General features: G+C 44.6%; 12 protein-coding genes across 12 annotated transcripts; 7 read left to right on the forward strand and 5 right to left on the reverse strand. All coding sequences in view use genetic code 12, as the record gives it.

The window, feature by feature from the left end:
- Positions 1 to 189: 189 nt before the first annotated feature.
- On the reverse strand, positions 190 to 1,875 carry LODBEIA_P13910 (uncharacterized protein; the record flags this gene model as incomplete). The annotated part of the gene is made up of 1 exon (XM_066971274.1): positions 190 to 1,875. The coding sequence occupies one exon, from the start codon at positions 1,873 to 1,875 to the stop codon at positions 190 to 192; it is 1,686 nt and encodes a 561-aa protein (XP_066828329.1).
- Positions 1,876 to 2,201: 326 nt separating this feature from the next.
- On the forward strand, positions 2,202 to 2,900 carry LODBEIA_P13920 (uncharacterized protein; the record flags this gene model as incomplete). Its single annotated transcript, XM_066971275.1, has 1 exon — positions 2,202 to 2,900. The coding sequence occupies one exon, from the start codon at positions 2,202 to 2,204 to the stop codon at positions 2,898 to 2,900; it is 699 nt and encodes a 232-aa protein (XP_066828330.1).
- Positions 2,901 to 3,696: 796 nt separating this feature from the next.
- On the forward strand, positions 3,697 to 5,166 carry LODBEIA_P13930 (uncharacterized protein; the record flags this gene model as incomplete). The annotated part of the gene is made up of 1 exon (XM_066971276.1): positions 3,697 to 5,166. The coding sequence occupies one exon, from the start codon at positions 3,697 to 3,699 to the stop codon at positions 5,164 to 5,166; it is 1,470 nt and encodes a 489-aa protein (XP_066828331.1).
- A 364-nt stretch (positions 5,167 to 5,530) lies between these two features.
- Positions 5,531 to 6,214, forward strand: LODBEIA_P13940 (uncharacterized protein; the record flags this gene model as incomplete). Its single annotated transcript, XM_066971277.1, has 1 exon — positions 5,531 to 6,214. The coding sequence occupies one exon, from the start codon at positions 5,531 to 5,533 to the stop codon at positions 6,212 to 6,214; it is 684 nt and encodes a 227-aa protein (XP_066828332.1).
- Positions 6,215 to 6,415: 201 nt separating this feature from the next.
- LODBEIA_P13950 (uncharacterized protein) lies at positions 6,416 to 6,895 on the forward strand (the record flags this gene model as incomplete). The annotated part of the gene is made up of 2 exons (XM_066971278.1): positions 6,416 to 6,486; positions 6,574 to 6,895. The coding sequence occupies 2 exons, from the start codon at positions 6,416 to 6,418 to the stop codon at positions 6,893 to 6,895; spliced, it is 393 nt and encodes a 130-aa protein (XP_066828333.1).
- Positions 6,896 to 7,401: 506 nt separating this feature from the next.
- LODBEIA_P13960 (uncharacterized protein) lies at positions 7,402 to 12,102 on the forward strand (the record flags this gene model as incomplete). Its single annotated transcript, XM_066971279.1, has 1 exon — positions 7,402 to 12,102. The coding sequence occupies one exon, from the start codon at positions 7,402 to 7,404 to the stop codon at positions 12,100 to 12,102; it is 4,701 nt and encodes a 1,566-aa protein (XP_066828334.1).
- Positions 12,103 to 12,290: 188 nt separating this feature from the next.
- Positions 12,291 to 16,409, reverse strand: LODBEIA_P13970 (uncharacterized protein; the record flags this gene model as incomplete). Its single annotated transcript, XM_066971280.1, has 1 exon — positions 12,291 to 16,409. The coding sequence occupies one exon, from the start codon at positions 16,407 to 16,409 to the stop codon at positions 12,291 to 12,293; it is 4,119 nt and encodes a 1,372-aa protein (XP_066828335.1).
- A 1,552-nt stretch (positions 16,410 to 17,961) lies between these two features.
- Positions 17,962 to 20,007, forward strand: LODBEIA_P13980 (uncharacterized protein; the record flags this gene model as incomplete). The annotated part of the gene is made up of 1 exon (XM_066971281.1): positions 17,962 to 20,007. The coding sequence occupies one exon, from the start codon at positions 17,962 to 17,964 to the stop codon at positions 20,005 to 20,007; it is 2,046 nt and encodes a 681-aa protein (XP_066828336.1).
- Positions 20,008 to 20,211: 204 nt separating this feature from the next.
- LODBEIA_P13990 (uncharacterized protein) lies at positions 20,212 to 20,679 on the forward strand (the record flags this gene model as incomplete). The annotated part of the gene is made up of 1 exon (XM_066971282.1): positions 20,212 to 20,679. One exon carries the CDS (start codon positions 20,212 to 20,214, stop codon positions 20,677 to 20,679), a length of 468 nt encoding a protein of 155 aa, XP_066828337.1.
- A 157-nt stretch (positions 20,680 to 20,836) lies between these two features.
- LODBEIA_P14000 (uncharacterized protein) lies at positions 20,837 to 23,548 on the reverse strand (the record flags this gene model as incomplete). Its single annotated transcript, XM_066971285.1, has 1 exon — positions 20,837 to 23,548. The coding sequence occupies one exon, from the start codon at positions 23,546 to 23,548 to the stop codon at positions 20,837 to 20,839; it is 2,712 nt and encodes a 903-aa protein (XP_066828338.1).
- A 328-nt stretch (positions 23,549 to 23,876) lies between these two features.
- Positions 23,877 to 25,005, reverse strand: LODBEIA_P14010 (uncharacterized protein; the record flags this gene model as incomplete). The annotated part of the gene is made up of 2 exons (XM_066971286.1): positions 23,877 to 24,650; positions 24,901 to 25,005. 2 exons carry the CDS (start codon positions 25,003 to 25,005, stop codon positions 23,877 to 23,879), a joined length of 879 nt encoding a protein of 292 aa, XP_066828339.1.
- A 195-nt stretch (positions 25,006 to 25,200) lies between these two features.
- LODBEIA_P14020 (uncharacterized protein) lies at positions 25,201 to 26,328 on the reverse strand (the record flags this gene model as incomplete). The annotated part of the gene is made up of 1 exon (XM_066971287.1): positions 25,201 to 26,328. One exon carries the CDS (start codon positions 26,326 to 26,328, stop codon positions 25,201 to 25,203), a length of 1,128 nt encoding a protein of 375 aa, XP_066828340.1.
- Positions 26,329 to 26,712: the final 384 nt, after the last annotated feature.

Genomic DNA, 26,712 nt, shown 5'->3' on the forward strand with positions numbered 1-26,712 from the left:
CCAGTGCCAAACTTCTACATATACAAGTATCAGCACACCTCACCAACGAACACTTTCCTAAAGCCTCTGTGCGCCTCTTCTTCAAACGCGCTACTCTCGCCAGTATTCAAGAATGCAAAATGCGTGGCTAATGATAGTGTACTATAAAGTTGAGTAATAAAAAATGTAGATATATGCAGAGGAGGCTCATCAGCATCGAACGTCTACACCGGTACGGTGCTCGCTTTCTCTCAATTCAAACATGACCTGCGATGCAACGAAAAGACAGAAGGACGAGATGACGAAAAATGAGACTCCCAGAAACGTCCTGAATATCTCGCGGATCAACTGTAAAGTGCCATCTTTGCCCAAGCAGAAACCGACGAGGTTTGCAATCATCATCATCCAGATGTTCAACACTGCCCCCAATCCGCACAAGTATCTGAACCACGACTGCTCTTTATACCTCAGGAAAACCACCGTTGCCGCGAGCTCGGGAAGCAAGAACAAGACCACGAGCCAGCCCCACATCAATAGCCTCAATTCAATGTCGTGCCATATGGCGACAAAGCTAAACACCAATAAGCTGTTCAAGATCCTGAAGCTTCCCCCGCCTCCCATGGGGATGTAAATGTATCTGATGACCCATCTGTTGAAAGATCTGTGCCATGCTCTCCAAAAGGCAAATGCTGAAAAGTTGTTGTCCATGCAACGGATCATGTTCTCGGGCGGATCGATTCCGTCTAGCAAACTCCAGAATCGGAAAAGTCTCCACGGGATGAGCAACTTCAACCAGATGACATTCAAATTGAACATGCCAACCATCGAGATTTGCAACGGCGTATCGCCATGCCAGGCCTTGGTCTTGGACACGGCAACCACGTACATGAAGTGAAGAATAAATTCCATCACCAACAAGCAAAAGACAAACCTGAGCAAATAAAGAAATATGCGTCTATAGTCCTTGACTGTGCTTGCTTGTTGATAGTTGGACTGGTAAACATAGTCATTGAACGTGACTATGGGACCGGCAATAAATAAAGGCGCGTACGTGACGTATGCGACGTAATTGAGAACATTGTAGTCCTTGAGCGGCAATGGCGCAACCAATCTCTCGCGATCATCAAGATTGACAAGTTGGTCACTTTTCTCTTCCAAACCGTTTAGTTTATTTTTGCGTTCAATAAAGTCGAGATTGAATGAAATCATGCGAAGTAAAGTGAAATTGTAGAAAACGTCCCAGCGAGGAATTATACCTTTGAAACCGTGGTCCATGAATGACACTCCGTATTTACAATTGCCATACCATTCATTCACAAACAAGGTCGAAACACCATAGATCCACGTCGCCCAGATTGCAGTTTTCTTGTCCTTGATAAACTTTCCAATCACGTAGTTCACGGTCAAATGAAAGCCAATCTTGGCGATGTTGACCCCGTGTGCACCCACCAAAAACGCTACTCCAAAGGCAAAATCAAAATAACTTCTCTTGCTAATGGACAAGACCGGAGTCAAGATTCTCCTCAACGAGACATGGATCCCAATCAACGCACATAGCATGGGGAAATTGTCTCGAAAGAAGCGATACTGCTGATCTGAATTGTCGACTTTGCGTCCAAATAGCCAGCCCTGGCTCAACAAGTGCTGGAATCGAGGAAAGTTTGGGTTGGTTTCGTTCGACGCGTCCATTGCTGCTTTGAACATCAATGGCACCACGATGACGAACACGAGGTAGTAGAATTTAAACTCGGGACTCGACAATCTTGAAGGTGTCGAGGCTCTCTTGATGACATTTTGCTTTTTGGCCGAATTTGCCGACGGGGCGAGTCTTGTATCCAAGGTATCTAGAGAGAAGAACTCGCCAACGTGCTTGAAGCCGTCTTTTAGTGAGGACATATCATGTATCAACTGTGGGGGGGGGGGGGGGGATGTTTGGCCAATGGTGTTTGGTGGATTGGCTAGCTCCCCTTCCCCTTTGTTTTCGTTGCACTCGTCAAGACGTGGAGGAGTCAACCGAAATCGGAAGGTAGTGCGGCTCGCTCTGGAGATGGAAAATTCCCTCTTCTCTCAACACCACCAACACCAACACCAACACCTACACCAGCAACAACACCAGCCTCGTCAATCACACTTCCAAGACCCCCTGCTGAGAGCCTGAACAATTTCAATCCAAAAGGGCAAAAAAAAAGGAAAAAAAGTGGAAAACAAGAGGAGCTGTAACGATGCCTGGCAAATCTACGACACCAGATGATGATGTCTTTTCAAGAAGACCAAATCCAAAAGGATGGACGCCTCCCAAGGCACCGTACAACCCCTATGATCCTACAGACGTGCGACCAGCACTGGGGTATCCCTCCGAGTTCCAGCTTCCAGGGCAGCAACCACTGGGGTTCTCATCTCTCCCACGCCAACCGACACAATACCAGAAAGTCAACGAGACGATGGAAAGGTTAAACTATACAGCACGGCCTCGATCTGACTTGTACCCCGGTCAGTACAAGATGCTACGTAGAGTAGACACCAACAAGAAACTTCATTTGGGCTCGCGCTGGTTCGGCACCTTGATAACGGGATCGGCCGTGTTATACTTTACCTTTTTCTACCGCTGGAACGAAGGTCGAGATAACGTGTTTACCGATCTTTACCGAAGCCAGTTGTGGGTCAAGGAAAGGTTGGTTGGGTTGACGAAACAAGAGTTTGACGATTTGCACCACCCGCAAGCTAGCTATGCTGCGATCAAGGGTGTCAAGGACTCGATGTATATCCCGGAAGACATGAGAAGGACTCAAGAGGGTGCTTATGCCTTGAATCGGCCCGGCGAGAGGCATATCTTGGAGGCGGAGCGGATCCAGCAGGAAATGGAAGAGGAACAATTGTTACGAGGCGACTATTTGAAGAATAACGGCACGACAAGAAAATAATCCGTGATGTATCTGGGGTCCCCAACTAAGCATGTAAATGAATAAATAACAAAAAAAAACACTTGCTCTAGAGAAAACCGAAAAGGAGAACATCGTAGAGATTGCTGCTGTTTGTCGATCGACCTCCCCTAGTCATGATCCTCGAGCTTGACTTGGGGAAAACCAGAAGCCAAACCAATTGGTAATTTTTAACAGAAAATGCTGCCCAAAAATAAAAACCAAGTTGCAAGACAAATTCTCTTTTGACGCCAAAGCTGAGGCGTCCCTTATTCTCGCAATGATAAGGGCGTTTTTGGGAGAATAAAACATGGTTCCTACCCTAAAATGAATGCTCCCCGTTCCCTCGGATGAAAAAAAGGTGATGTGAAATAAGCGCTGTTTGCTGTTTGCCAACTGTACGTTATCTCTCCTTCCTTGTTCAGTTTCATGTTCTCCTTTTCAAGTTTGCTCCTTGCTCTTCGATGTGGAGCGTTTGCTGTTGTGTGCAACTTCTATCCAGATGGAGAGCCACATAGAGTGACAATAGGGCTCGGGGTTCATGACAGGTACACTTCCTCACGAAATCCAAGGGGGGCAAGGAGATGGAGGCAAGGAGACGGCAGACTTGAGCACGTTGGTTGCAACCTTTGCTTCCCCATTTGCAATTCCACGCTGGGGATTTGTCTCTCATATCTTTCACGATTTTTAGAACGCGCTTAATCGATATATTGCAACAACAACGGCCACCACAAACGCTCTTCTTCTATACTCCTATTTCTACTACTACTTCCTCCTGCTGCTTCTGCTTCTAGAAACCATGTCGGCGCCCGGTGAAGTATCCGTACTCACCACCGTGTTCAACTTGGTCAAGCTAGCGCTACTCATCTTTTCGTCTACATTGGGGATCCTGACGCGGCGATTGTTCAAGCAGCAGCAGAAAGTTGAAAACATCAACGATTTAGTTTCACCACAAGGCTACGTTGCAAGAGAACACGTGGTAACTACAAAAGATGGATATTTATTGGTTGTGCATAAACTAGAGAAAGCGAACAACGAGGTGGGCGGCTCTGGCGTTGGTTCCGTTCATTCAGGTGCGCCTGGTTCAGGAGGTCAAATTGTCTATTTCCACCATGGTTTATTGACAAACCTGGAACTATGGGTCTTGGGAACAAGCAAGGAAAAGACATTACCGTTTTTGTTAGTGGATATGGGATACGAAGTGTGGCTAGGCAACAACCGGGGCAACAAATATTCAAAGAAACATTTAAAGCTATCTTCGTTAAGTGCCGAGTTTTGGGATTTCTCCTTGGATGAGTTTGCATATTTTGACATTCCAGACACGTTACAATATATTCAGGACTATAGCAGCTACAAATCATCTTGCAAGCTGCAGCTTCAATTATTTGACTATATGCGTCAAAATTTCGAAAACGACCTGGAATCAAGCACCCAGTGTCCTACTCCCATACCACATTTCAATTCGTCGTCAACCCTATTGTCTGGCACATCCAACTCGACCGGGCCTCCGCGTGAAATCATATACATTGGCTTTTCCCAAGGCTGCTCTCAGCTCATTGCAAGCTTGGCGCTATATCCAAGTCTAAATGGTAAAATCAAACAGTTTATTGGTCTTTCACCGGCAATAGTTCCTACACCATCACCAAATGCCATTGTTCAATTGGTGGTCGAGCAAACTGCAATGGACAATTCATTCTTGTACAGTTTGTTTGGCCACCGTGCTATATTGCCCAGTGTTTCCTTCTGGCAAATGATGTTTGGGCCGTGGCTATACACAAAAGTAGTTGACCGCTCGTTGGTCACCTTATTTGGATGGACAGGTAAGAACATCAGCCCACAACAGAAGGCCAAAGGTTACCCCTATATGTTTTCCAACACGTCGGTTAAATCTTTGATCCACTGGTTTCAAATCTTGCACGCTGGCCGATTTCAAATGTTTGAAGAGACTGGCGGGTTTGGCAGGACAAATTTATCTTGCATTTCCAACCATTCGAAGCTAAAGGGAACTAGAGTTACTCCATTCCCGATAAGCGACCATCTTGATGTCCCATTTATGTTGTTCTGTGGCGATAAAGATATCTTGGTTGACGCCGACGTGACCCGGAGATTAATCGTTGACAGTAATCCTAAAATGAAAGACCAATTGGAAATTGTCATGTGTCCCGGGTATGAACATATGGATACCCTATGGGGAGATGAAGTTTTTCAAGATGTTTTCAGTAAGATTTTGAGAAAACTAGAGGACTTGGAGGGCAAGTCCGGTGCTTGACGAAATCGAATCTCTTTGGGACTAGCTTCATTGCATTTTTTTTTTTACTATAGATTATCTAGACATTATTTTAGAGTCAATAATATTACTTTCTTGACGAGGATGAACTTTGTTTTGAGACTGAGTAGAGTGGAGCTGCGCTGATTGACAGGAATTGTAGGTTTTGAGTTCGATCTCGAGACCACCATTAAAAAAACCCCCCCCCCCCCATAACATTATTTTCACCAAAAAGACAATATATATTTTGATTTTTCAAACGAAGTTATCCATAACATAATTCAATATAAAGATTTTCAAGAAACCACTCCGTTTTACTTCAAGGTCCTTCCAATTTGACCACCAGCTCAAGAGTATATTTCCCATCATGCCGAAGGAGAAAAAGAAAAGATACCAGATATCCGAGCTAGTAAACATGCGTCATAATTTCAGACACAACATAATATTAACCGACCTCTTGCCACAACAGAGCCAGTCTCACCCTCCCGCAATATTGTACCCCATCTCGGCATTCGTGGCGTTATCGCCACCCATGGTGAACTTGAGCTTGAGTCCAAGCCCGAACCAGAACCCAAACCAGCTCCACAGCCCCAACCAGAGACAACAAGCGCCAAACAACAATCTAAAGCGATCATCGTTTATAAACTCACCACCACCAAGCTCAATCACCCCTAGTGCACATCCACTGATTCAACAGTTGGAAGCAAACTCTTCGTTTCAGCAAACACGGATCATCCCGATTATCCAGATTGAAAAGGGCCAAGCTATACCTAGCGGTGGCATGCCCATAGAACTACTATATCGACAATACCCCAGTGCCAAGTGCTTTAGCAGTCCCATTAGTATTGAAAAACTGGATTTTGCCGGCATCGAAGACTTGGGAGACGGATTAAAGGAGGAAGGGGGAGACGAGCAACACGAGGAAGACAAGGAAGAAAACGAACAAGAGTCTCAAGCTTCATCCCCAATGCTCACTTCTTCTAGCAGTGAAATTATCATAAAGATTCTTCCTACTAATAACCTGGACACCGTTGCGTCTAATCGGTGTTGAACAAGCCGCAGCCCATTTGGCTGCAAAAAGGAATACATTTGGTAGCGGCTGCAATGTCGCAAGAGGGCGTGGAATGTTGCGACAATGGCACGTCACGTGACCTCCAAAAAAGGCAAGACATATCGGTTACCCGCGAACTGAGATCTCAATGAATACTGCTCCAAATATCCCCCCCCCCTCTCATATAGCTAGGACAGAGATATGACCAATGGAGGATCAGTTGATAAAATAGTGATAAAAGAGAAGATATGGCAGTATCTAACTCTAGAAATGTACGTTATACTCTGCAAGTTCCACCAGCAATTCGAATCCGAAGCACGTATACTAACCTGTTTCTTCTCATGCTCGCGCCTGTTCAGATTTCCAGATCCATCGATATTCGCCAATTCGCTGCTAGAGGCAGAGTTCAACAACTTTGACGTGCTGCTATCAATATGGCAGTCGCTATTCATGTCGAGCCTCAACAAGCTCTACGGATTGATAGGTGAGGCGTCGCCTTACGAAATCATGGTACGCAAGTCCAAACATGAAGTGGTGTTGAAGATCCAGTTTCAGGACTTGGAGAAATTCAGCAATTGCTTTCTCAGCTACACTTTCAACTTGAGCCGGTTTAGCGACTTGGATCTACCTTGCTTTATCCGGGTTGTGAATAGAGGTGAATACATTGGTCAAATTGTATGAATCGGCTCCTTTTTTTCCTCCCTCTTTCCTCTCTTCTTGCGGGCAGAAGTAAAGCACGCTGAGATAGAACAGTACCCAAGAACAACGCCGTTCTCAGTTGCAAATGCATTGTCTGTGTCTGAGAGAGTATGGTTTGCTCGGAAAGCTGCATCTCAGGGTTCGGATTCCCTTCACCTCCAGGTTTCCAGAACTCCATGCATCGCTCAGCAAAACCTCGGCTCGTGATTTTAGTTCTCTCCTAAAAAAGCAGAGAGAATTACATTGGAGGCAAACCCACCAGACGGCACTATCAGCAAAGGACCTTTTGCAAAGATCTGAGACAAAGGCACGGTAAGGATACTCCATTGAGCAACGGATCCAAGCGGAACAAGCTCACGCCCTCACACACTTTGCAAGGCCCAATATAGATGTTCTTCTACTGGTAATTGGTTGTGTCAAACTGGAAAAGTAATTGTATTGTTTGAACAGAAAAAACTGGACAAAAGAATAAAAAAAGATTGAAAAGAATGAGGTCGATATATCACTTGATTGTCGTCCTGTTGGCGAGTGGTCTACTTGCCCTTGCCGGGGCATTTTCTCCGGAGGTTTCCCTAAACAAATTCCCCTTGTCCAACGAGATACGATATTTTGATGATTCGCCGAGTATCTTGTCGCTAAAGGAAGGCCGGATCTATGTATCTTACGACGACGGCAGACTGTTTAAAGTCGTAGATGAAATCAAGGAGAGGGCAGCTGGGTTCCAGATTGACCCCTTTGTCAAAGAAAGAGCATTTGTCTTGACAATGACCAAATCCCAGTACGTGACTAATGACCAGGGCAAGAGCTGGAGGAGATTTGAGTCGGAGGTTTTCGAGTTTGAAGGCAATGGAATGGCCTCGATCCCTCAACTTGAATTCAACGCAGCAGATCCAAACATGCTCCTCCTATCCAACTACCAATGCCCCAACAACGCCAAGTATAACCATCGGTGCAAGCACAGGTACCACTACACCACCGATGGATTCAAATCTGGGTCGAAAAGATTACCTATTGAACCGCACGTTTGTCGCTTTGCCAGATCTACCGCAGAATCTAACATTGGGGACAAATCCTCATTGTACTGTTCGGAAAACAAATTGAACTCGTTTGAACACATTATGCTGTCGAAGTTGATCAAGTCCAACGATTTCTTCAAAACGCTGACCGAATTGCAGTTGACTGATGTTGGCAATGGCGCAATTGTGGATATCAAAGTCGAAGAATCCTTTATGACCATTGTTCTGAGACTCGATAAATACAATGATAAATCCAAAATCGACATGTACGTTTCGCGTGATGGCAACATCTTCTTCAAAGCCGACTTGCAAATCGATGTCAAGTATGGGGTCATGTCATTTTTGGAATCTTCGCCTTCGGCATTTTTTGTCCTGACAATGGATTACAAAAGCTCGAGAACGCTGATTGCAAAACTTTTCCGTTCAGACTCAAATGGTGTGAGATATAAGCAGTTACTCGATAATGTAGCAGGCGGCGTGGTCATGAAAATGCAAAACATTGATGGTGCCTGGTTGGCCAACACCGCGGTGGATAAAGAAGACGGCGACGACAAGCCCAAATCACTTTTGGACTTCCTAATGGGCGGCGGATCGGATAAGGACATTGTTACCAAATACTCATTTGACGATGGTGACACTTGGAATTTGTTGAAACTGAGTGATGACCGGTGCAAAATTGAAGATGGGTGTTCGATTCATTTATGGACGTTTAGCGAATTGGGCGGCCAGGGTAAATTTGTTACGGGTCCTACTCCAGGCATCTTGATGGGCGTTGGAAGCAAAGGGAAGCACCTCGCTAACAAATATACCGATATGAATACATACGTGTCTAGAGACGGCGGTGTATCGTGGAATTTGGCTTTGGAGGCCCCGTGTGTGTTTTCATTTGGTGACCAGGGTAACATCATCATGGCTGTGCCCTATCACGGCGTGCAAAGAGACGAGCCTGTCAATTATTTTTACTATTCCTTGAACCAAGGTAAGGACTGGGAGAAAGTTGACCTCGAAGAGAGCATCTATGTGATTGACATTTTGACCACCATTGATGGAACTTCGCGTAAATTTTTGATTGCTGGCTTTGTGCCGCCGCAACAACCCACGGAAGTTTCCACGGAAGCGTTGTATTACGTTGATTTTACCAAAGTCTATGACGGCAAAGTATGCGGTAATGACGACTTTGAAGAATGGACTGCAAGACAAGTCGATGGCGACTCCGGCACTTGCGTTTACGGCCACAGAGAGAAGTTTAGGCGAAGAAAACAGGATGCCCAATGTTCTGTTGCCAAGTTGTTTGAAGACGTGAGAGCCATAGACGACCCTTGTCAATGCTCCGAAGTTGATTTTGAATGCTCATTAGGATTTATGCCCAGTGAAAAAGGTGGTAACAAATGCGTGCCTGATCCAAGAGAACTTAAAAAACTATGCAAGGGTAAGAAGGAGTTGAAGATTTTCGACAAGAGTATGATTGCAGAGGATAAATGTAATATGGGTAACAAAAAGACAGAGGACTTTGCAACTTTGGAAACCATCAAATGCTCAGATTATGTGAGCCCCCCAGGTGGAGACCAAAATGGCGACGAGCTGGAGATTACCATCAAGATTAATGAGATTGAAGGTGGGTTAGGTCAATATGCATACGTGGGTACAGATGATGACAAGCTTGCCGATAACGTCATTTTGACAACTTCGGACCAGCGTGCTTACGTGTCAAACAATGGAGGCGCATCATTTGTCAAAGTGCCTGTGCATGACAAAATAGCTGGCTTTTTCACGGGACCCATATCGGGTCAGGTCATTCTTGTTACGGAATCAGATGTGATTTACGTTTCATACGATGGCGGAGCGCTTTTTGAAAAGATCCACACTCCAGCAAAGTTTTCACAGACTGTGATTAGACCAGTGGGATTTCACAAGAACAAGCCCAGCAGTTTCATTTGGATCGGTGATAAATGTGATGGTGATGGCAATGGCAATAGTGGCAACTGCAAGCCTACAGCCTACTACACCAACGACGGAGGCGAATCTTTTAATGAACTCATGCAGAACGCCCTCATGTGTGACTACGTTGGCGCCATCTTGGAAAAGGAGAGGGAAAATTTAATGTACTGCAACGTTCGTGAAAGTGACGGCTCAAAAAGCTTATGGTCGATCGAAGGTCTGAAGAAACCGGAAAAAGTGTTTGGAAATATCATTGGCTACGCAATGACGGGCCACTATGTCATTGTCGCAGTGATTGCAGACGGCTCCCTCGAGGCAAAAGTCACCGTTGATGGCACCATTTTTGCTGATGCCGACTTCCCCAAGGACATTAAAGTTGAAGCTCATCAAGCATACACTGTTTTGGACTCGAACCAAGGGTCCGTTTTCATGCACGTGACGACGAGCCAGGAGCGCGATTTTGAATACGGAACGCTTTTGAAATCCAACTCCAACGGGACTTATTTTGTTACTGCTTTGGACTATGTCAATCGAAACACCGAAGGCTACGTCGACTTTGATAGGATCGAAGGTATGGAAGGACTAGTTGTTGGCAACGTTGTTGCCAACCATAAAGATGGCAAGGCACCAAAGAGATTGCAAACCCTCGTTTCGAGAAATGATGGAGGCGAGTGGGAGTACCTCACACCACCAGTGACCAATTCCAAAGGCGAGCGATACAAATGCACGGGCTCATCGCTTGCGAAATGTGCTTTGCACTTGCACGGGTTCACAGAGAGGGCAGATTACAGAGACACGTTTGCTTCTGGCTCGGCAATTGGATTCCTCATGGGCGTAGGTAACGTGGGAGAATACTTGACCAGCTACGACGAAGCGTCAACTTTCCTAAGCATCGATGGTGGTGTCACCTGGAAAGAAGTGAAGCAAGGAAAATACCAATGGGAATACGGAGACCAAGGTACCATCCTAGTGCTAGTAGACGCCAAGGACGCAACCGACTCCATTACGTATTCACTCGACGAAGGTAAGACATGGCAAGACTACAAGTTTGCCGACGCCAAAGTCAAAGTGCTCGACCTCGCAACCGTCCCCACAGACACATCACGCAAGTTCCTCATCTTTGCCGCCAATCCTCGCGACGCTCGTGACACGTTATCTTACTCCATCGATTTCACAAACATTCACCCTCGTCAATGCCAGCTTGACTTGGACAACCCCGAGCGCGACGATTACGAATTCTGGACACCCTACCACCCACAAGGAGAAGACAAGTGCTTATTTGGCCACGAGTCCAAGTACTTGCGCCGTCTTGCCGACCACAACGACTGCTTCATTGGCGCGGCTCCGCTTGCTCAGGGTTACAAGCAAACTCGCAACTGCTCGTGCACCAGACGAGACTACGAGTGCGACTACAACTATGTACGTGACGTTCTGGATAACACTTGTAAATTAGTACCCGGATTAACTGCCGAAGATCGGAAAAAGGACATGTGTGCCAAACCAGATGCGTTCCAGTACTTTGACTCCACCGGCTACAGAAAGATTCCCCTTTCAACCTGCCAGGGAGGCAAGCAGTTTGACAAATGGGAACCCAAAGCATGTCCTGGCAAAGAAGCCGAGTTCAACAAATATTACGATCGTGAAGTTAAGGGAGGCAAGTTGGCCTTGGTGGTGATTGTGCCCTTTCTCGTGTTCATTTTCGCCACCTGGTTCGTTTATGATCGCGGAATCAGAAGAAACGGCGGGTTCCAGAGATTGGGACAGATTAGATTGGACGAGGACGACGACGGGTTCCATCCGATTGAAAACAACCAGGTCGACGTGGTGGTGAACCGGATCGTGAAAGGTGGAGTCATTGGTGCTGCTGTGCTCGTGGCGACGTTCATGACGTTGAAGAAAATCGACAAGTTGCTCTTGGACAAAATCGGCAACTTCGTGTTCCGCCGCAGCCCCGGGCGCAGGAACTATGTGCACATCCCGGAGGAGGATGAACTATTTGGCGAGTTTGACGATGATGTCGATCAAGAGTTGGAGAATGGCGCCAGGATGAGCCGCGAGGATATCTTTAGAGATGACATTGACGGAGTAGCGGAGGATACGGATGCTGATCACTTGGAAGCTGACGAAGGATCACAAGCAAATGAAAGACTTTTCGATATTGATGATGAAGAAGAAGAAGAAGAAGAAGAGGAAGAACATGGAGGCGAAGATGACCGTCTTACCAACAACAAGTAATCAATAAAAAAAGTTAAAAAAAAAAGAACAAGAGCTAATCAGTTTTTTTTTTCTTCAAAGCATAGATAAATTAAGTGTTTATTAGAAAACAAAACGCGCGGACAAACACGTTATTGTACAATTGTTTTTGGTTTTTTTTATTTTCCTCTTCATCCTCATCCTTTTTTCATTTCTTTCTTTTTTCATTTTCACTTCTCCCGCTGTAGGTCAATCTCATGTATTAGATCTTCAGGGTTGACAGCCTGCATCATATCCAGCTCGTGGATTCTCTGCACGTAGCCTTTCCTGTTCTTCAACAAGGCGAAATATGGGATAATGTACAACAACCCCAAAAGCGCCGTTGATCCCAAGGCACAAGCGAGTGAAATACCAACAACTTTACCCTTGGACAAGTAATTTCTCAAATTCTTTAAATCGTTACTTGACTGGAACCGGTAAGCGTCATTGACCAAAATAGACTTGACTTCGCCAATGCGAGTTGAGTCCAATGGCGATGTGGTGTAGACATATGGAATCCACGCTGTGCCATTATAAAACGCCATGTTGGCCAATCCATACCCGTCAAGGGCAAATGTACCAGCAATCAAAAGGGTCTTGTCATTGTCGAAATAGGTTTGTCTGTATGAGGACGACTTGGCCAAGTCAAGGAGCTTCATGTCGTCGAAAACCGTTTGGTTATTGGAATAGTCAAAGCTCTGGTCGATGTTGCTCCATTTCGACCCATCGTAACCAGCAATGTATCCATCACCCATGGCGATCATCCTTCCGTCCAAATTGCTATTGGAGCGGTCATTCAAAACAAATCGATCAACCGTTTTCGATAAGCTGTTCAAAGAAGATTTTGTACCGAAAGCGCCGTTGTTGAAATTGTAGGTTAAAAAGAACACGCCGCTGTTGCTCAAGGTCAAATTCCTGCCTGCAATCAACACTTGGTTCGACAGGTAGAATTTCATATCGGTGATGACCCCGGATATACTCGTTGACAGTTCAGCTTGACTTTGCGGATTGATCCATCTTGTGTTTGCTAGATCGTATACACATAGGGAAGGACAACTTAACGAGCCTGCATTATCAAAGTCTCCTCCCACTAACAACTTGTCTCCATCATCGTACAACACGACAGAGTTGACGTGAATCGGACTACCATCGTTTTTGGAAAGAGCCGCGGGCTGGGTCGACATGAATGTACTGTTCTGCAAGTCATAGACCACAAGCCCAGTGACATTCTCTCCGTCCACAGCGACGGAGCCGTTGACACCCATAAACAAATACTCACCGTTGCTGTCGACATAAAGGGCTTCAATCACCGTTGACGGGTCCCAATCCAAATCCCCTTGCAAAGATTGAAGATTGTTTCCCGGATTATTGTTATCAATCATACCAACATTCTTGACTGAGTTGGACTCAAACTTGCCACCAATCACACTGAGAGTGCTATTAACATAAAAGGACTTGTTGATTATGCTGTTGCTGTTGTTGTTGTTAGCCGCACTGCTGACATTTATTCCGAATTTGTCGAGGTTTGAATTTTGGATATACGCTTGATCTTGGCTGTAAAGGTCCATCACGTTGAAACCGTTACCGCCGATAATCTGCTGATTACCGTCCAAGCGTGCTGCTTGTGTGATATTAAACCCGCGATCAGACCACGCGTGTCCCGTGTTGTTCCAAGTTCTGAAAATGGAGTCCCGGGATGAGAAGACGTAATATTCAGTTCCCGCAATGGTGGTGTTGGTGAACTGGTCAAACTCGACATTCTCAAACTCATTGCCAAAGCTAAACCATTGATTGTTTGAGTACAATACAAAGTTGTTTGCCTGTGCCTGCGACAGAGTTGTTGTTGCATTATTTGCAGACAAGTCTCTGATATCGGCATTGGTCATTGTAAACTTACCGAGGAAAAGCAAACCCTGCCCGTTTTGCACCGATACAGTCTTCAAAATCGAATCGTTGAACGTGGCGCCCTGTATTTCGTGAGTGTCTCTCTTTTTAAGCGAGCGTGGCAAATCTATTGCAGTTTCATTAGTTGTCGAATTGTAGGAAGAAATATTCAAGGAAATGAAATTGGAATTGGACAAGGTCAAGTTGGTGCTATTGGATTCAAAATTACCCAAAAGTGACAAAATGGACCCGGACCCGGACCCATCGTATAAACTGATTTCGCTGATTTCGGTATTATTTGAGAGCCTTCCACTGAGAACATTTATGGATGAGTTACCCACAAATGTGTTGTTCAAGCTGATCAAAGTCCGATTGTCCTGTTCGTAGTGCACCAATTCTTCGTCAAAATTGGTGAAATTTGCTAAAGAATACTCAAACAAACCGCTTAGCTGAATGTGAGCCAAGTCGGAGCCATTTGTTCTCCTCGTGTTGTTTGTAAAGTTTCGATTGTAGTAGCTGTCCAACGAAACAATGTCGGCGACAATCTTGTCAACCACCATGATGGGGTTTTGAGCTTCCGGAACTACTGAACGCAGGTATGAAACTTCAATCCTGTTGGCATGGGAGTCTGAACTGTTCATGTGCCCAAAGAACAAGTAGTCAAACTTTGTGTTTTCGTTATTTTGGTAAATCAAATTCGAGCTCAAAATGGTATCATCAATTCCAACAACGGTCACATTCACAATTGCTCTTTGAGCACAGCTATCGTCCATAAGACAACCTGGAGTTATCATTATGATGGAATAGTCTCCAGAATATGAAATGTTTGGATACAAATTGATTTTAGCAGTGGTATCATACGTCACCAAATAGTCATTGGCAATTCCCGGGTGTGAATTCCTGATTGAATTGAAATTACCCGAAACAATCTCGGCATAATTGTTGCTGTTCAGATTCATATCGAAATTACAATTGGGTTCATTCAACGTGTTATTCCCATAAACCGTAATTGCATTTTGATACAACTCAAACCCGGCCAAAACCCCTTGGTCACCGTACCAATCGACAACTGTGATTCCCACGGCATCGAAGCCCACTTGATCTACAAAGGCAAACTCTTGGAAATTTGCAGCATAGCCCAAGTTCTTTGTCATGGTGCTAGGGTCGTAGTATTTGAAAAACGTGCCGTCGTCTTCATCTACAAACACGTCGTCCTGGTTCAAGTCGGCAGCATTTTCAATGTTGCTATCAATTGCATCGTTTAAACTGTTGAATGATAACAATGGGCACCATGCGTCGCAATGAGTCAATTCGTGGGTCACGGGATCGACATAGGTCAAGTTCATAATACCATTGTTTGGGTAGGAGTAAATTCTAAACAACTTGACGCCGTTGCTACTATCTGGTATATAAATTCTTGCCTTTGTTGGAGTCAAACCTTTCATCTCATCGGGAAGTTCTACTCTCCATTCAGCTCCCGAGTTTGGGATAGCTGCCCATTGGTGGTTATCTGCTGGGCAGATGATCAACGAGTTGTCGCTTGGATTCTGGGCATTGACGTCTGTAAAAGTCCCATGTCTCAACGATATGATTTGCTCAGCATTAACAATGGAGGAATTGCTTTGGTTATGGTTGCTGGTGTTGTTTGTAGTGATATTGTGGACGAGCAAATCGGATAAGCCCAAGGTGTTGAATTTCCCACCAAAGATGATCGAGCCTCGATTTCCATCACGGCTGTCGTTGTTGTTGTCATTGTCAAAGATCTTGACGATACTATTGATTGTTGCACCCTGTCCAAAACCTTGGAATAATGTCGAGTTCAACAGTTTGGAGCTTTGACTGTAGATTGCCGCTCCCACGGTATTGTTAAATGTGAAGTTTCCCCCAAGATAGATGAGATCGCCATCGACAAAGATTGTGTTGACACGTCCTTCAAAATCTTCACTGCTGGGTATAATCTCGGTTGTTGAATTTGCAGAAATGTTGTAAATGATGGGGCTTCGCACTGACTGGCCATTAAAACTGGTAAAGTCTCCGTTAATAACCACAGTTTCATCGGATAATCTCAAAAGTTGCTTGACTTGTCCATTTACATCTGCCAATTTCAAACTTGCATTCTGGGCTTCATCTCGGATGTATAAACCCTCTTTTTGAGAAGCTGACAGTACGCTGTCGTCCTCGTCTCTTTTTCGATTCCCGTTTGAGTTTTGAGTCGCGGGAAAGAAGGACACAACACTAGATGAACCCAAATGTTTATATATGCTCACGGCTGAAAAGGACCCAAAGAACCCTATTCGGTTATCAAACGAACTGTAGTCCAACTGAGGCTGACTGACATTTTGGAACTCAAACGCGTTGCAAAGGGCAAAGAGGGTCAACAATAGCAAGAATTGCAAAAGCGGTAGTCGTGAAATCAACTGAATCATACGAATGTAAATATCGACTTGTCCCTAAACGACTGTGTTTTGGTTACCAGCGTTAAAAAAATGAAATAAAAAATAAAAAAAAAAAACGAATGTGAGTGGGAAATATGAAATGCAATCGTGTCAGTTATCGAGTAGCAAGTAAAAGAAAGAATGATTGTCAAGCAGCAACTGGGTTGGTTGGTTGGTTGGTTGTTGTATGTGGTGGTCTTGAAGTGGTGTTGTTTCAAATATATTAAGGAAGCGGGAATCTCATGTGTTGTAAAAAATCAAAACCAACCAAAAAACAAAAAAAGACGCTTGTAGCAGCAGCCGGTGTTGCAACGCCAGCAGCAGCAGTAAGAAGGCACGACGATGGGCCGGGGGGTCCCGCTCCTGCCGACACTACGGCGGTTGGCATATCCATAGGATGCTGGAGGCTAGAGGCGTCGTTTATGAGGTGGCAGAGTGTCTAATGATACCAAGCAAGTGCTCCCTTTTCGGCTTGAGGGACGCAGCAGTTTCTGTCTCGTGAACCTTTCAGAGTTACGCCTTTTCGAGCAGATGATGAGATCCCACTCTATTGACAGATGTAGGTCTACAAGTGTAGATGTACGTAAATGGACGTTGGAGAGAAAGACAGGGTGTGTAAGAAGTGTTGCCAAAATTCTGACGGTCTCGAGGAAATTGGTACTGGCGTTGTACTGAAACAACAACAGATGGGGGGCATCATAACCATCAAAAATTGGAGGCTCGTAGAGTGAATGAGCACATTTTCGCCTTCCATCGTCTACTGTACCCGTGATATTTCCAACGAGTTTGGTATATCTGTATGTATCGGTCAGCATGTCCCAGGTTGGGCCATTCATTTGTATGAATCACACCATAACTCCCTTCTACTGTGAAACAATTAGCAGAAAGATTATCCAGCAGCCAAGCGGCACAGTCACGTGATTTACCGTCACATCACAGCGACCCATCCTGTCAAGGGACTTTTGACGCCATTTCTTGCCACCATCTCGAATGCCAGCAATACAACAGTTGAAGGATTCAAAGGATGCCTTTCGGTGTAAATGTATCCTGCTGGGTTTTACCGTACCAAAATGGAAGGTTTAACGACGCCGAAATTCCACTGTTGCAACCAAACCAAGCCAATCCAAGTTCCTCTTCCGTTTCGTGGCTAACCCGACCAAGCCAATCCAAGTTCCCCTTTCATTTCGTGGCTAACCCAACCCGTGGCTCCTCAAGAAGGAACCGCCAAAGCATGAGGGGTGGGCATTGTCTTCCCACTCCCCAGTATATTCAGCGTGGTTGGTGGTTGCAAGTTTTGGCAGCAAAATGGTGGCAAGTTGGCTTGTCGTGACAGCTGGCCAAGTGTTGTGAAATTCAGGTTATGTCACGTGACTATCTGTCTATGTCGCGTTTTGGCTTTTTTTGTCATTGCTTTCCGCGACACTCTCTTTTGTATGGACGTTGATCCGCGATAATGTATATACATATATACATCACCACTACCGGCGCAAGTTAGGAGAACCGTTGGCTTCAAGAGGTTGGCAAGAAAGCTTTAGTGTCCTAGATGAACTATCCAAAGGGACTAGATCCGTTCACGTCAAGGCAGCATTTACTACACCATGCATTTTCGCCGCTTATATCGCTAGAATCCACCCATAATGTCGATAAATGTCTTCAGGCTCTACTAGATGGGCAAAACTCGTCAATGTCAACTTTGCAATTGTTCAAGCCGTTTGGTAATAATGCAAGATACAGTATACCGAATCAGCAGTTTAAAGTCACCAATAATCAGTTGATCACCAAGACTTATGCTAGTTTCCCCATTAGATTTGAACCCAGCTTGCCGGAGCTATTATCAATATCCATAGCACAGCGAACGAAAACACCGGCGCAATTGGCGAATGAAAACAGTGCAAGGCTATCAAATAGCGGTACTCTAACACCCGTGGATAGCGGCAGCAACAGCGGGTCCCAATTGGACCAGTTGTTTAGCATATCTTTGCTTGAAAGCTACTTGCGTCTCTTGGGAAGACAAGAAGATGACGATATCTATTTAACATTTTTCGACAAGATTATCACTACAAACAAAATCACCCCTTTTGAAACTTTTAATCATCCCATAAGTCAGGTCTTTGTGATAGACTATGAAAACGACTCCATTGACAGCCTACGCAAGATGATTGTCGAGTTTCGCAACTACAACTTTCCCAAATTTTTCCAAATTGATGATTTGTTGATTCACGCATTTATCATCTATGACTCTGCCAAAGTCAAGATTAACGATTTAATGATTTTGCAAGGGGAGATCAAGACCAAGTTGAGTGTCAACAGCACCATTGTGCCCGTGAACCCCGCCAACACTCTCGGCAAAGCCGTGTCCATATCCGCGATTGAAAACTGTACCATCGAGGAGGATTTGCAACGTGTCTCGTTGAAGGACAATACTAAAACATTTGAAATCCCCGAGTCGCTAGATACTGCATTACGCGAAGGCATCTATGAATATATCAACAAGTTCCTCATACCGCACATGCAAGCCAAGATTAGAGCATGGGACGACCAAATGCTACAACCCAAAAAATCGATAGCCGGCCGGTTCTTTTCGGCATCAAGAAAATTCTTCAACAACAACAGCGATTCCAATCTTCTTTCCGCCACTAGTTCAAATTCAAACTCAAACTCAAACTCAAACTCAAATCAGTCATCATCAGGGGAGTCATACAATTACGCAGACAACTATTACTACAAATCCACCCCGGAGCAAACCATACGTAAACTCGCAGACTGGTCGTTAATCCTCAAAGATTTCAAATACGCCTACTCGACATATGACTTGATTAAAAAAGACTACAGCAACGATAGAGCGTGGATCTACGTGGCATCTACCCAGGAAATGTGCATTGTGTCTTTACTCCTCGCACAAACCCAGCAGAACCCATCTTCCATTAGACCACTACAACCAGACAAAAACACCCTCCGCAAGATCAAGCACGATATCATCGAGCCATTCATGGATAACTTGAGCTACACTTTCAAATCACGACTCAACCTTAAAACGTACAGTTTCAAAAGCTTTGTTATGGTGATTGAACTTTTGCTCGCGATGTGTCAAATGTACAACATTGCATGGTGGTGGCAAGACTTGATTGAAAAGTACTTGCTTCAGTTGCTAGCTGATTTTTCACAACACTTGGCGGCAGTAATACCGCAACAAAACTATTCCGTAATCAAAGCCATCTTATTGGAGAGGCTAGGCTACGCTAATGGCCACTATTTCGAGTTTACCAGCGATAACAATTTTTTACGAGAAGGAGATGATGAAGCAGCAAGACATCATAAAGAAGGAGAAGCACTAGAAGAAGGGACATACGTCAATCATCTAAAGCTACCAACGATACAAGCTACAGCAGGGATAACTAGATTACGCAAATCAGCACTATGGTATCTCTTATCGATGAAAGAATGGAAACTAGCCAACTGCGAAAAGGCGCAATTTGTAAAATTGATGCAAAACATAAACTACATTTACGGCGATGCCGATGACTTGCAAGATCCAACGACGCAATGGTTTAATAGAAAGGGCACATTACTAAGCATCTTCAATGAATAAATAGACTACTAATATATACATAAACGTAATACAATCTAGATCTTCACCATCACCATCTTTCCCTCTCCCCACGCGGGATGTTTCCTCTTCTCCTCAAGAAGTAAAAAAAAAAAAGGAAAGGAAAATTGCGCTCTACATCAACGAAAACTTCAACTCCAATCAATCACCACCACAACCGCCAAATCAAACAAACACCCCCAAGAAATGATCCCAAGCCGAATACTTCTAAGACAAGCGCCATCACCAACATACACAAGACACATACGAGCCAAGCCCAAACTCACATCGCTCCTCCGCACACCAACAACAAAGTCCCTCATCTTGTCGCTAATATGCACCTCAGTAATGGTAGACTTGCTAAAAGCCAAGCGGGAAACGCAACAACTACAAGCTTCATACATGACGAAATTCACCGTTCTCAGAGAGGTGATCGAAAAGTTGCACGCGGGCGTCAAGGTTGATTTGAGCAAGGAGTTGCAGTTGGCGAACGCGTTCACTTTACATAAGTACAATTCGAAAACGGATATCGAGTTTGATGCGCTGTTGGAGGAGTTTTTGAAGATGGCTGATGAGCCCGTGCTGTTGAGCGAGGTGCAAGTGCTGGAGGTGTTGGAAGGGCAGGGCCATGGCGGTGGTGATGGTAATGGTGCGGTCAAGGGTAATTTCTTGTAGTCTCACCACCCGCTGGAGGAGTGTCACGAATCACTACGACTTTGATACTACTTTAATAGATTCAGTAATAATAGCAATAATTGATGATAATACAAGGTATACAACGACGAAGCGTTCTATTTTTTTTTTTTGGTTTTTCTTATTTTGGAAGCTAATTTCATACAACGGCCAACTTCCTGATGGTTCTCCTATGATTTTCACCAGTTTCAACAATCTTTCCCTCTTGCAGTAACCGCTTCAAGGCCTCATTGATATCATTGTTCTCAATCCTAAATGAACTCCGCTCGTTAATCTTCATACTGAGATCATTGAATCTGATCAAGTTGTTATTCTCCTCGATGATCTTCAAAATCTCGCCAACTAGATCTTCTCGTATCCTTCTTTGCTGCGACGTAGTACCAGTTTGCACCATATCCATATCTATTCTACCAGTCACGGGATCGGTGGCGTATTCTTTGATGGCGGACTTGATCAATCTAACCGCTTCCTTGACATCAATCAACTCCACGGTTTCAGATAACCTCATCTTGGCGTGTGCTTCACTTAATCTGATCATCGATTCCAATTGTCTAGTTGTAGCGGTGATTCTCTTTTCCGATAATCTAGCATCTTCACCCAATTTCCTCATTTCAACGTAAGCTCTCACCAATTCATTCTTGCCTTCCTCGGTCATCACCGGGTTGTAGTTCTCCTTGGCGTATTGAATGTACAATGTCAACAACTCCACGGGCAAGACAAAGTGGCTAGTGACTTTATCCGGGGTATCCTCCAAATACATATCCGTCAAGTGTCTGGCCAACTGCCTATCAATCTTTTCATCCACTTTATCCAAGATCAAGTAAACCAAGTCAAATCTGGACAATAAAGGCGGAGGCAAGTCGATATTGGCAGTAACAGGCAAGTTGGGATCGTATCGAGAATTGATTGGATTTGCCGAGGCCAAAATGGAAGTTCTGGCATTCAAGGTGGTGATGATTCCGGCTTTGGCAATCGAGATGGTTTGTTGTTCCATTACTTCGTGCAACACGGACCTCGTGGCATCGCTCATCTTGTCAAACTCATCAATACAACAAACACCTCCATCCGACAACACCAAAGCACCACTCTCCAATACAAGTTGTTTTGTATCGACATCTCTAGTGATGTAAGCAGTCAACCCCACCGCAGATGAACCTTTACCCGAGGTATACACACCTCTTGGCGCAATCTTGTGCACATATTGCAAGATTTGGGATTTGGAAGTGGAAGGATCACCACAAAGCAACACGTTGATGTCGCCTCTGTATCTACCACCTTTCTTAAAAGTCTTGTTGGTACCTCCAAACAATTGCAACAAGATCCCCTTCTTGACATCGTCCATTTCATAGATCGAGGGAGCCAAGGATCTAGCCAACACTTCGTACAAGTCGTCCCTTTGCGAAACTTCCTTGATTTCAGCCACTTCCTCGGAGGTGATCAATCTAGTTTGCTCGATTTCCTGGTCCTTTTCAGCCAATTCATTCTCCAAGGTGGTTATATCGGCGCCAAGACGTTTCTTGTCAATCTTTTTAACGTGAACCACGTCCAAATAAGTCTTGTACAAACTTTTCACTGCACGTTGTCTCGAGTTGGCTCTCACAGGCAAAGATCTGAAAATACCGCAAACTTCGACACGGTCACCAGCTCTCGTGGTGTCCACCAATTCATCGTAAACACACAAGTTTATCGAGTGTGGAGTTTGGCCATCGGGAACCAAATCGGGAGTCTCTTGTAATTTGATAACTTGCTTGTCCGCGAAAGATGATCTGTTGTGAATCAAAACCATGGAGTTGGTTTGTCCACAAACTTCTCTTGGACACTTGGTAGGCTCGGAAATCACCCCTCTATCAATTTCAACACCAACAGTGTGGCCACACGCATTGCATTTGAAAAAGGCAACCTTCATATCGGGGATAATCGAAGTTGAACGCAAGGTCAAACCTTTGACACTAACCAACTTGTCGATATCATTAGGATTCAATTCTCTCATGCCTTTTTCAACCAAGTTAATGTTGTAAGGGCGAATGGTGTAAACATTAGTCTCGATCTGGTCAAGACTGGCACCCGCGTCATCTTCGGTATCGTCATTGATAATCTGTATCAAGCAGTCTTTAATAGTGTGATCCATGATTGGGATGATTTCTTGAGGATAATTGATCAATTGATGGTATAGTTTCCTAGTTGGAGGGTAACTCAACAAATTTCTAGCGTCCAAGTTTAAATTGGTCAACCCCAATTCTCGAATAGTTCTCAATTTATCTTGGTAGTACAAGTGATAATCCTCGGGCTCGATGTTTTTACCATCCATTTCTTTCCTGTACTTGTATTTATACGTCAACAAAAAGTCACGGAAGTTATTTGAACACTCTTGGATTGAAACGTTTGTACCCCAAATGACTCTCACGGGCTCGTCGGATTCAACTTGAGTACCCAAGTTTGAAGAAGTTGACATTAAATTTGGTTGGCTAGATCTCTGAGCAAACATTCTACGCAGGGGTGAAGATAAGACACCATCGTTCAAGTCACTTCTCGGATGTCTTCTCATGATTCTATCAACATCGTGAACTCTGCTAGCCCTTTGTGAGCTAAATTGGCCTAAATCAGAAGTGTGATGCACGGAAGATGTATAGTGTAATGGTGATGAAATGTCATATCTTCTGTTAACTTGAGAGTTGTTGATATCTGAACCAGGCTGTGATGACGACGAGTTAAAGAATAATGGTGATGACGGTACAGCATTTGATGCTTGTTGTTGGCTTTGAGTGTTTGACTCTGAATTTCTATCTAGTGAATCTCTATTGTAGTTGGTTGAATTGAAACCATTACTACTCTGTGGTGGAGAAGATGACATTTTTTTGTTTTTTTGACTGATACTTTAAAATGGATCAAATAATTGAATGAAAAGAATTGCTTTGGATTGGAAGTACTCTTGGTTAGACTTTTTTTCCAAGGTGGTTTTCTTTTATTGCCTTTTGTTGTTGACGCTGTTGTTGAAGAGAGTGTGTGAGTGTGGAAAGGAAGATTCCAGGGAAGCAATTTTTGAATGAGACGCGTCTTGTTCTGCGTCTCGATGTCAATAATTTGGTTTCCTAATTGGGAGTAAAAGTAAGAACAGAATAGATTAAAAGAACACTATGGAGTCACGTGAGCCCGAGTTGACTTGAAAAAGTTTTACTCAGTTACTCACTATCTTTGATTCCACCTTCGCTTATCACGTAGACACATTCTTTTTCAGGCATATTGGGGCTATCTTGCAATTTGCCAACTCTTTCTTCACCGCGGCCTTTTCTCAACAAGATTCTGGTTGCTGAGGCGTGGGCCAACACATGACCGCCAACGGGTTTCCTGCCATCGGCAGCAGCAAATAAACTGCTCGCGCCTGGATCGCTTTGGACTTGGTTTGTTAAAAAGACAGCAACATTGTAATCTTCAGCAATACGAGTCAAATGCGTCAAGTGTTGGTTTAGTTTCTGCTGTCTTTCGTTCAACTCGCCTCTACCTGAGTAATCGACTCTAAAGCAAGCCAAGATCGAGTCCACGACGAGCAAACTGTAGGTTCCCAGGGCCAATTCATTACCCAATTGCTCCACTAACTCGACCTGGTGTTCACTATTCAATGCTCTCGCGTATGAAATGTTCTCAAGACACGCCGCGGGCTCAACTCCAAATCGCTCAGCAATCGCGGTGATCCTCTCTGGTCGAAACGTTCCCTCGGTATCAATGAACGCCACTCGCCCTTCACCACCACCGGCAGTCTTGGGGAGTTGCGCAGCTACACATAAAGTGTGGCATAGTTGAGTTTTACCACACCTGAACTCACCAAACACCTCAGTGATGCTCATCGAGGTGATTCCTCCACCTAGGATCTCGTCAAACTGCTTAGACCCAGTGGTGATGGAAAACACCTTTTGTCTTTGCTCCGCGAGGATTGTAGCTGGGATAAACCCGATTGTCTTTCATAGTTTAGTATTCTGGCGGACCTTCTGCAAAATTGAAAAAAAAAAAAAAAGACATACCTTGATTTTACCAGCGGCCTCTTTGATCTTTTCAACTTTTACTTCGCTGAGTCCCTTGATCTTTGCAAGGTTCCTTCTCGTGGTTGCCAACACTGACTGTTGACCAAAAAAAAAAACGCCTGCTGTTAGTAACATTATCAAATTTTTGTTGCAAAAACTGACCCAAAAAAAAAATCTATACACATACTGCAATTGAACAAACTCCTGCACTTTTCAATTTGGTGATATCGCTAGCATTGATTCCTTGATCTTGAAGCAAGTCAATTGCTTGGACTAGAGCATCAACTTCCATGATTGTTGTTGTGCATGTGTGTATAGCTTGAGTGGGAAGAAAAGTGGTTGCTTGTAGGTTTTGCAACCAAAAGCTGTAAGAAAAAGAAAATGTCAGTTCTACCTTGAACCATCAATTCACTTGATAACCACAGTAGAGGAGCGATTCTATCGAACATCACCTTTGTAGAAAACGTAGCTATACATACGGATGGATCTAGAAATCAATATTCTTGGTCGTTTGACTCTTTTCGCCATTATCATGAGCTTCCTCTTTGGAATCAACTTCCACGGGAATCCCCCATTCTTCAATTTCAAATCTCTTTCTACCATTTTTGAACGCAAACTCGCCAGTGTGAACCATCATCAATCCACGTTCGGACAAGACGGGGATTTTGATAATGTCAACCAACCCCTGTTGAATCTTGGCAGGTTCATTCTTGTAAGCCCTTTCGATCCATTGGCTCATTTCTTGATTAAACGGCTGGAGGTGGATCAGCGAATCAAACAAAGACTCCAATACTCCAGTAAGGTTGCTTTGCCTTGGGTACAAGTCCAATGCAAGTGACGAGACCATAACGAGATTGTTTTCAAATTGGCGCAATAGCGACCGAAGTGAGTGGATCAAGGGAAATGCAAATGTAGGAGCCGTAAGCTGTGGTGGGTAGATTGAAGGATTCAAAAAGCCAGGTATAACGAGACGCACAGTTTTCAAAGGATTGCTTCGCAATTGAGCCTGGACTATGTTCTTTAATTGCTTGATGATTGCGCTTACGGTGTCCGATATTGGCACAAATGAGATTTCCTGAGGATTGGGACCAGGCTGCAACTTCAGGGTCAAATCAAATTGATGGCTGTAATGCTCGTACGCTGCATTCATTTCACCCGCGTCATTTTCTTTCTCCATGTCTTTGGCGTTCAACCCATACCGCCACGCAATCTTCATCTTTTGGTCGCCTCGAGGCAAATTCGAGCCATGGGCAATATTGGAAACGCTGACTTTCGACTCGTTTTCCGCAATCTTGGCCTTTTTCTGCTCCTTTGATGAACCCTTGTATAATCCGGGCAAATCATTAGCCCATTGCGGTGCCATGCCTAGTACAATCACATGCGAATGGAGCTCCTTGGCATTGGCATTGGCAGTGATTCGGTTATGCATTATGCCCTGTGCGGCAAAAGCCCGTAGTAGCACCGAAGCGAAATCTGTAGTTCCCGACTCTTCAATGAGTAGCGAGTTTCCGAGCGGGAGTCCCTGGTGCAGTAGTATCTTGTCCAAGTCCGACGAGCCCGTGGAAGTTGTTGGCTGTGAAGTGCTGAGCGAGGGCCGCACGCCCGGATTCTGCATTATTCTTGAAGCTAGGTCATTATCTTGCAGCTGTTGCTGCTGTTGCTGCTGAGTACCAGCCTTGGCTGCTAGAGGCCTTCTTTGAAAGGACAGAGCTGGGGATTGAGCGGCATCTCGCGAGAGAGGTCCTCCGCGTGGCACGGTGGACACGCCGGGGATGGGGCCACGAGCTGGGACTCGACGAGGCCCACCTATGATCTCTCCTCTTTTCCTAAACGACATGTCTGGCTGTAGTTGGTCATCGCAACACATCAACAAATTTTTCTTTATATGGAAAGGCGGGTAATGTGTGTTTTGGTAGCTTCAAGACCTCTGGTGGTGGAAGAAACCAAAGCGAGGAACCAATTCTATGCCTTACAGATACTGATAGACACCTATATTTTT

Source organism: Lodderomyces beijingensis (assembly GCF_963989305.1).
Source record: "Lodderomyces beijingensis strain CBS 14171 genome assembly, chromosome: 2".
NCBI lineage: Eukaryota > Fungi > Ascomycota > Pichiomycetes > Serinales > Debaryomycetaceae > Lodderomyces > Lodderomyces beijingensis.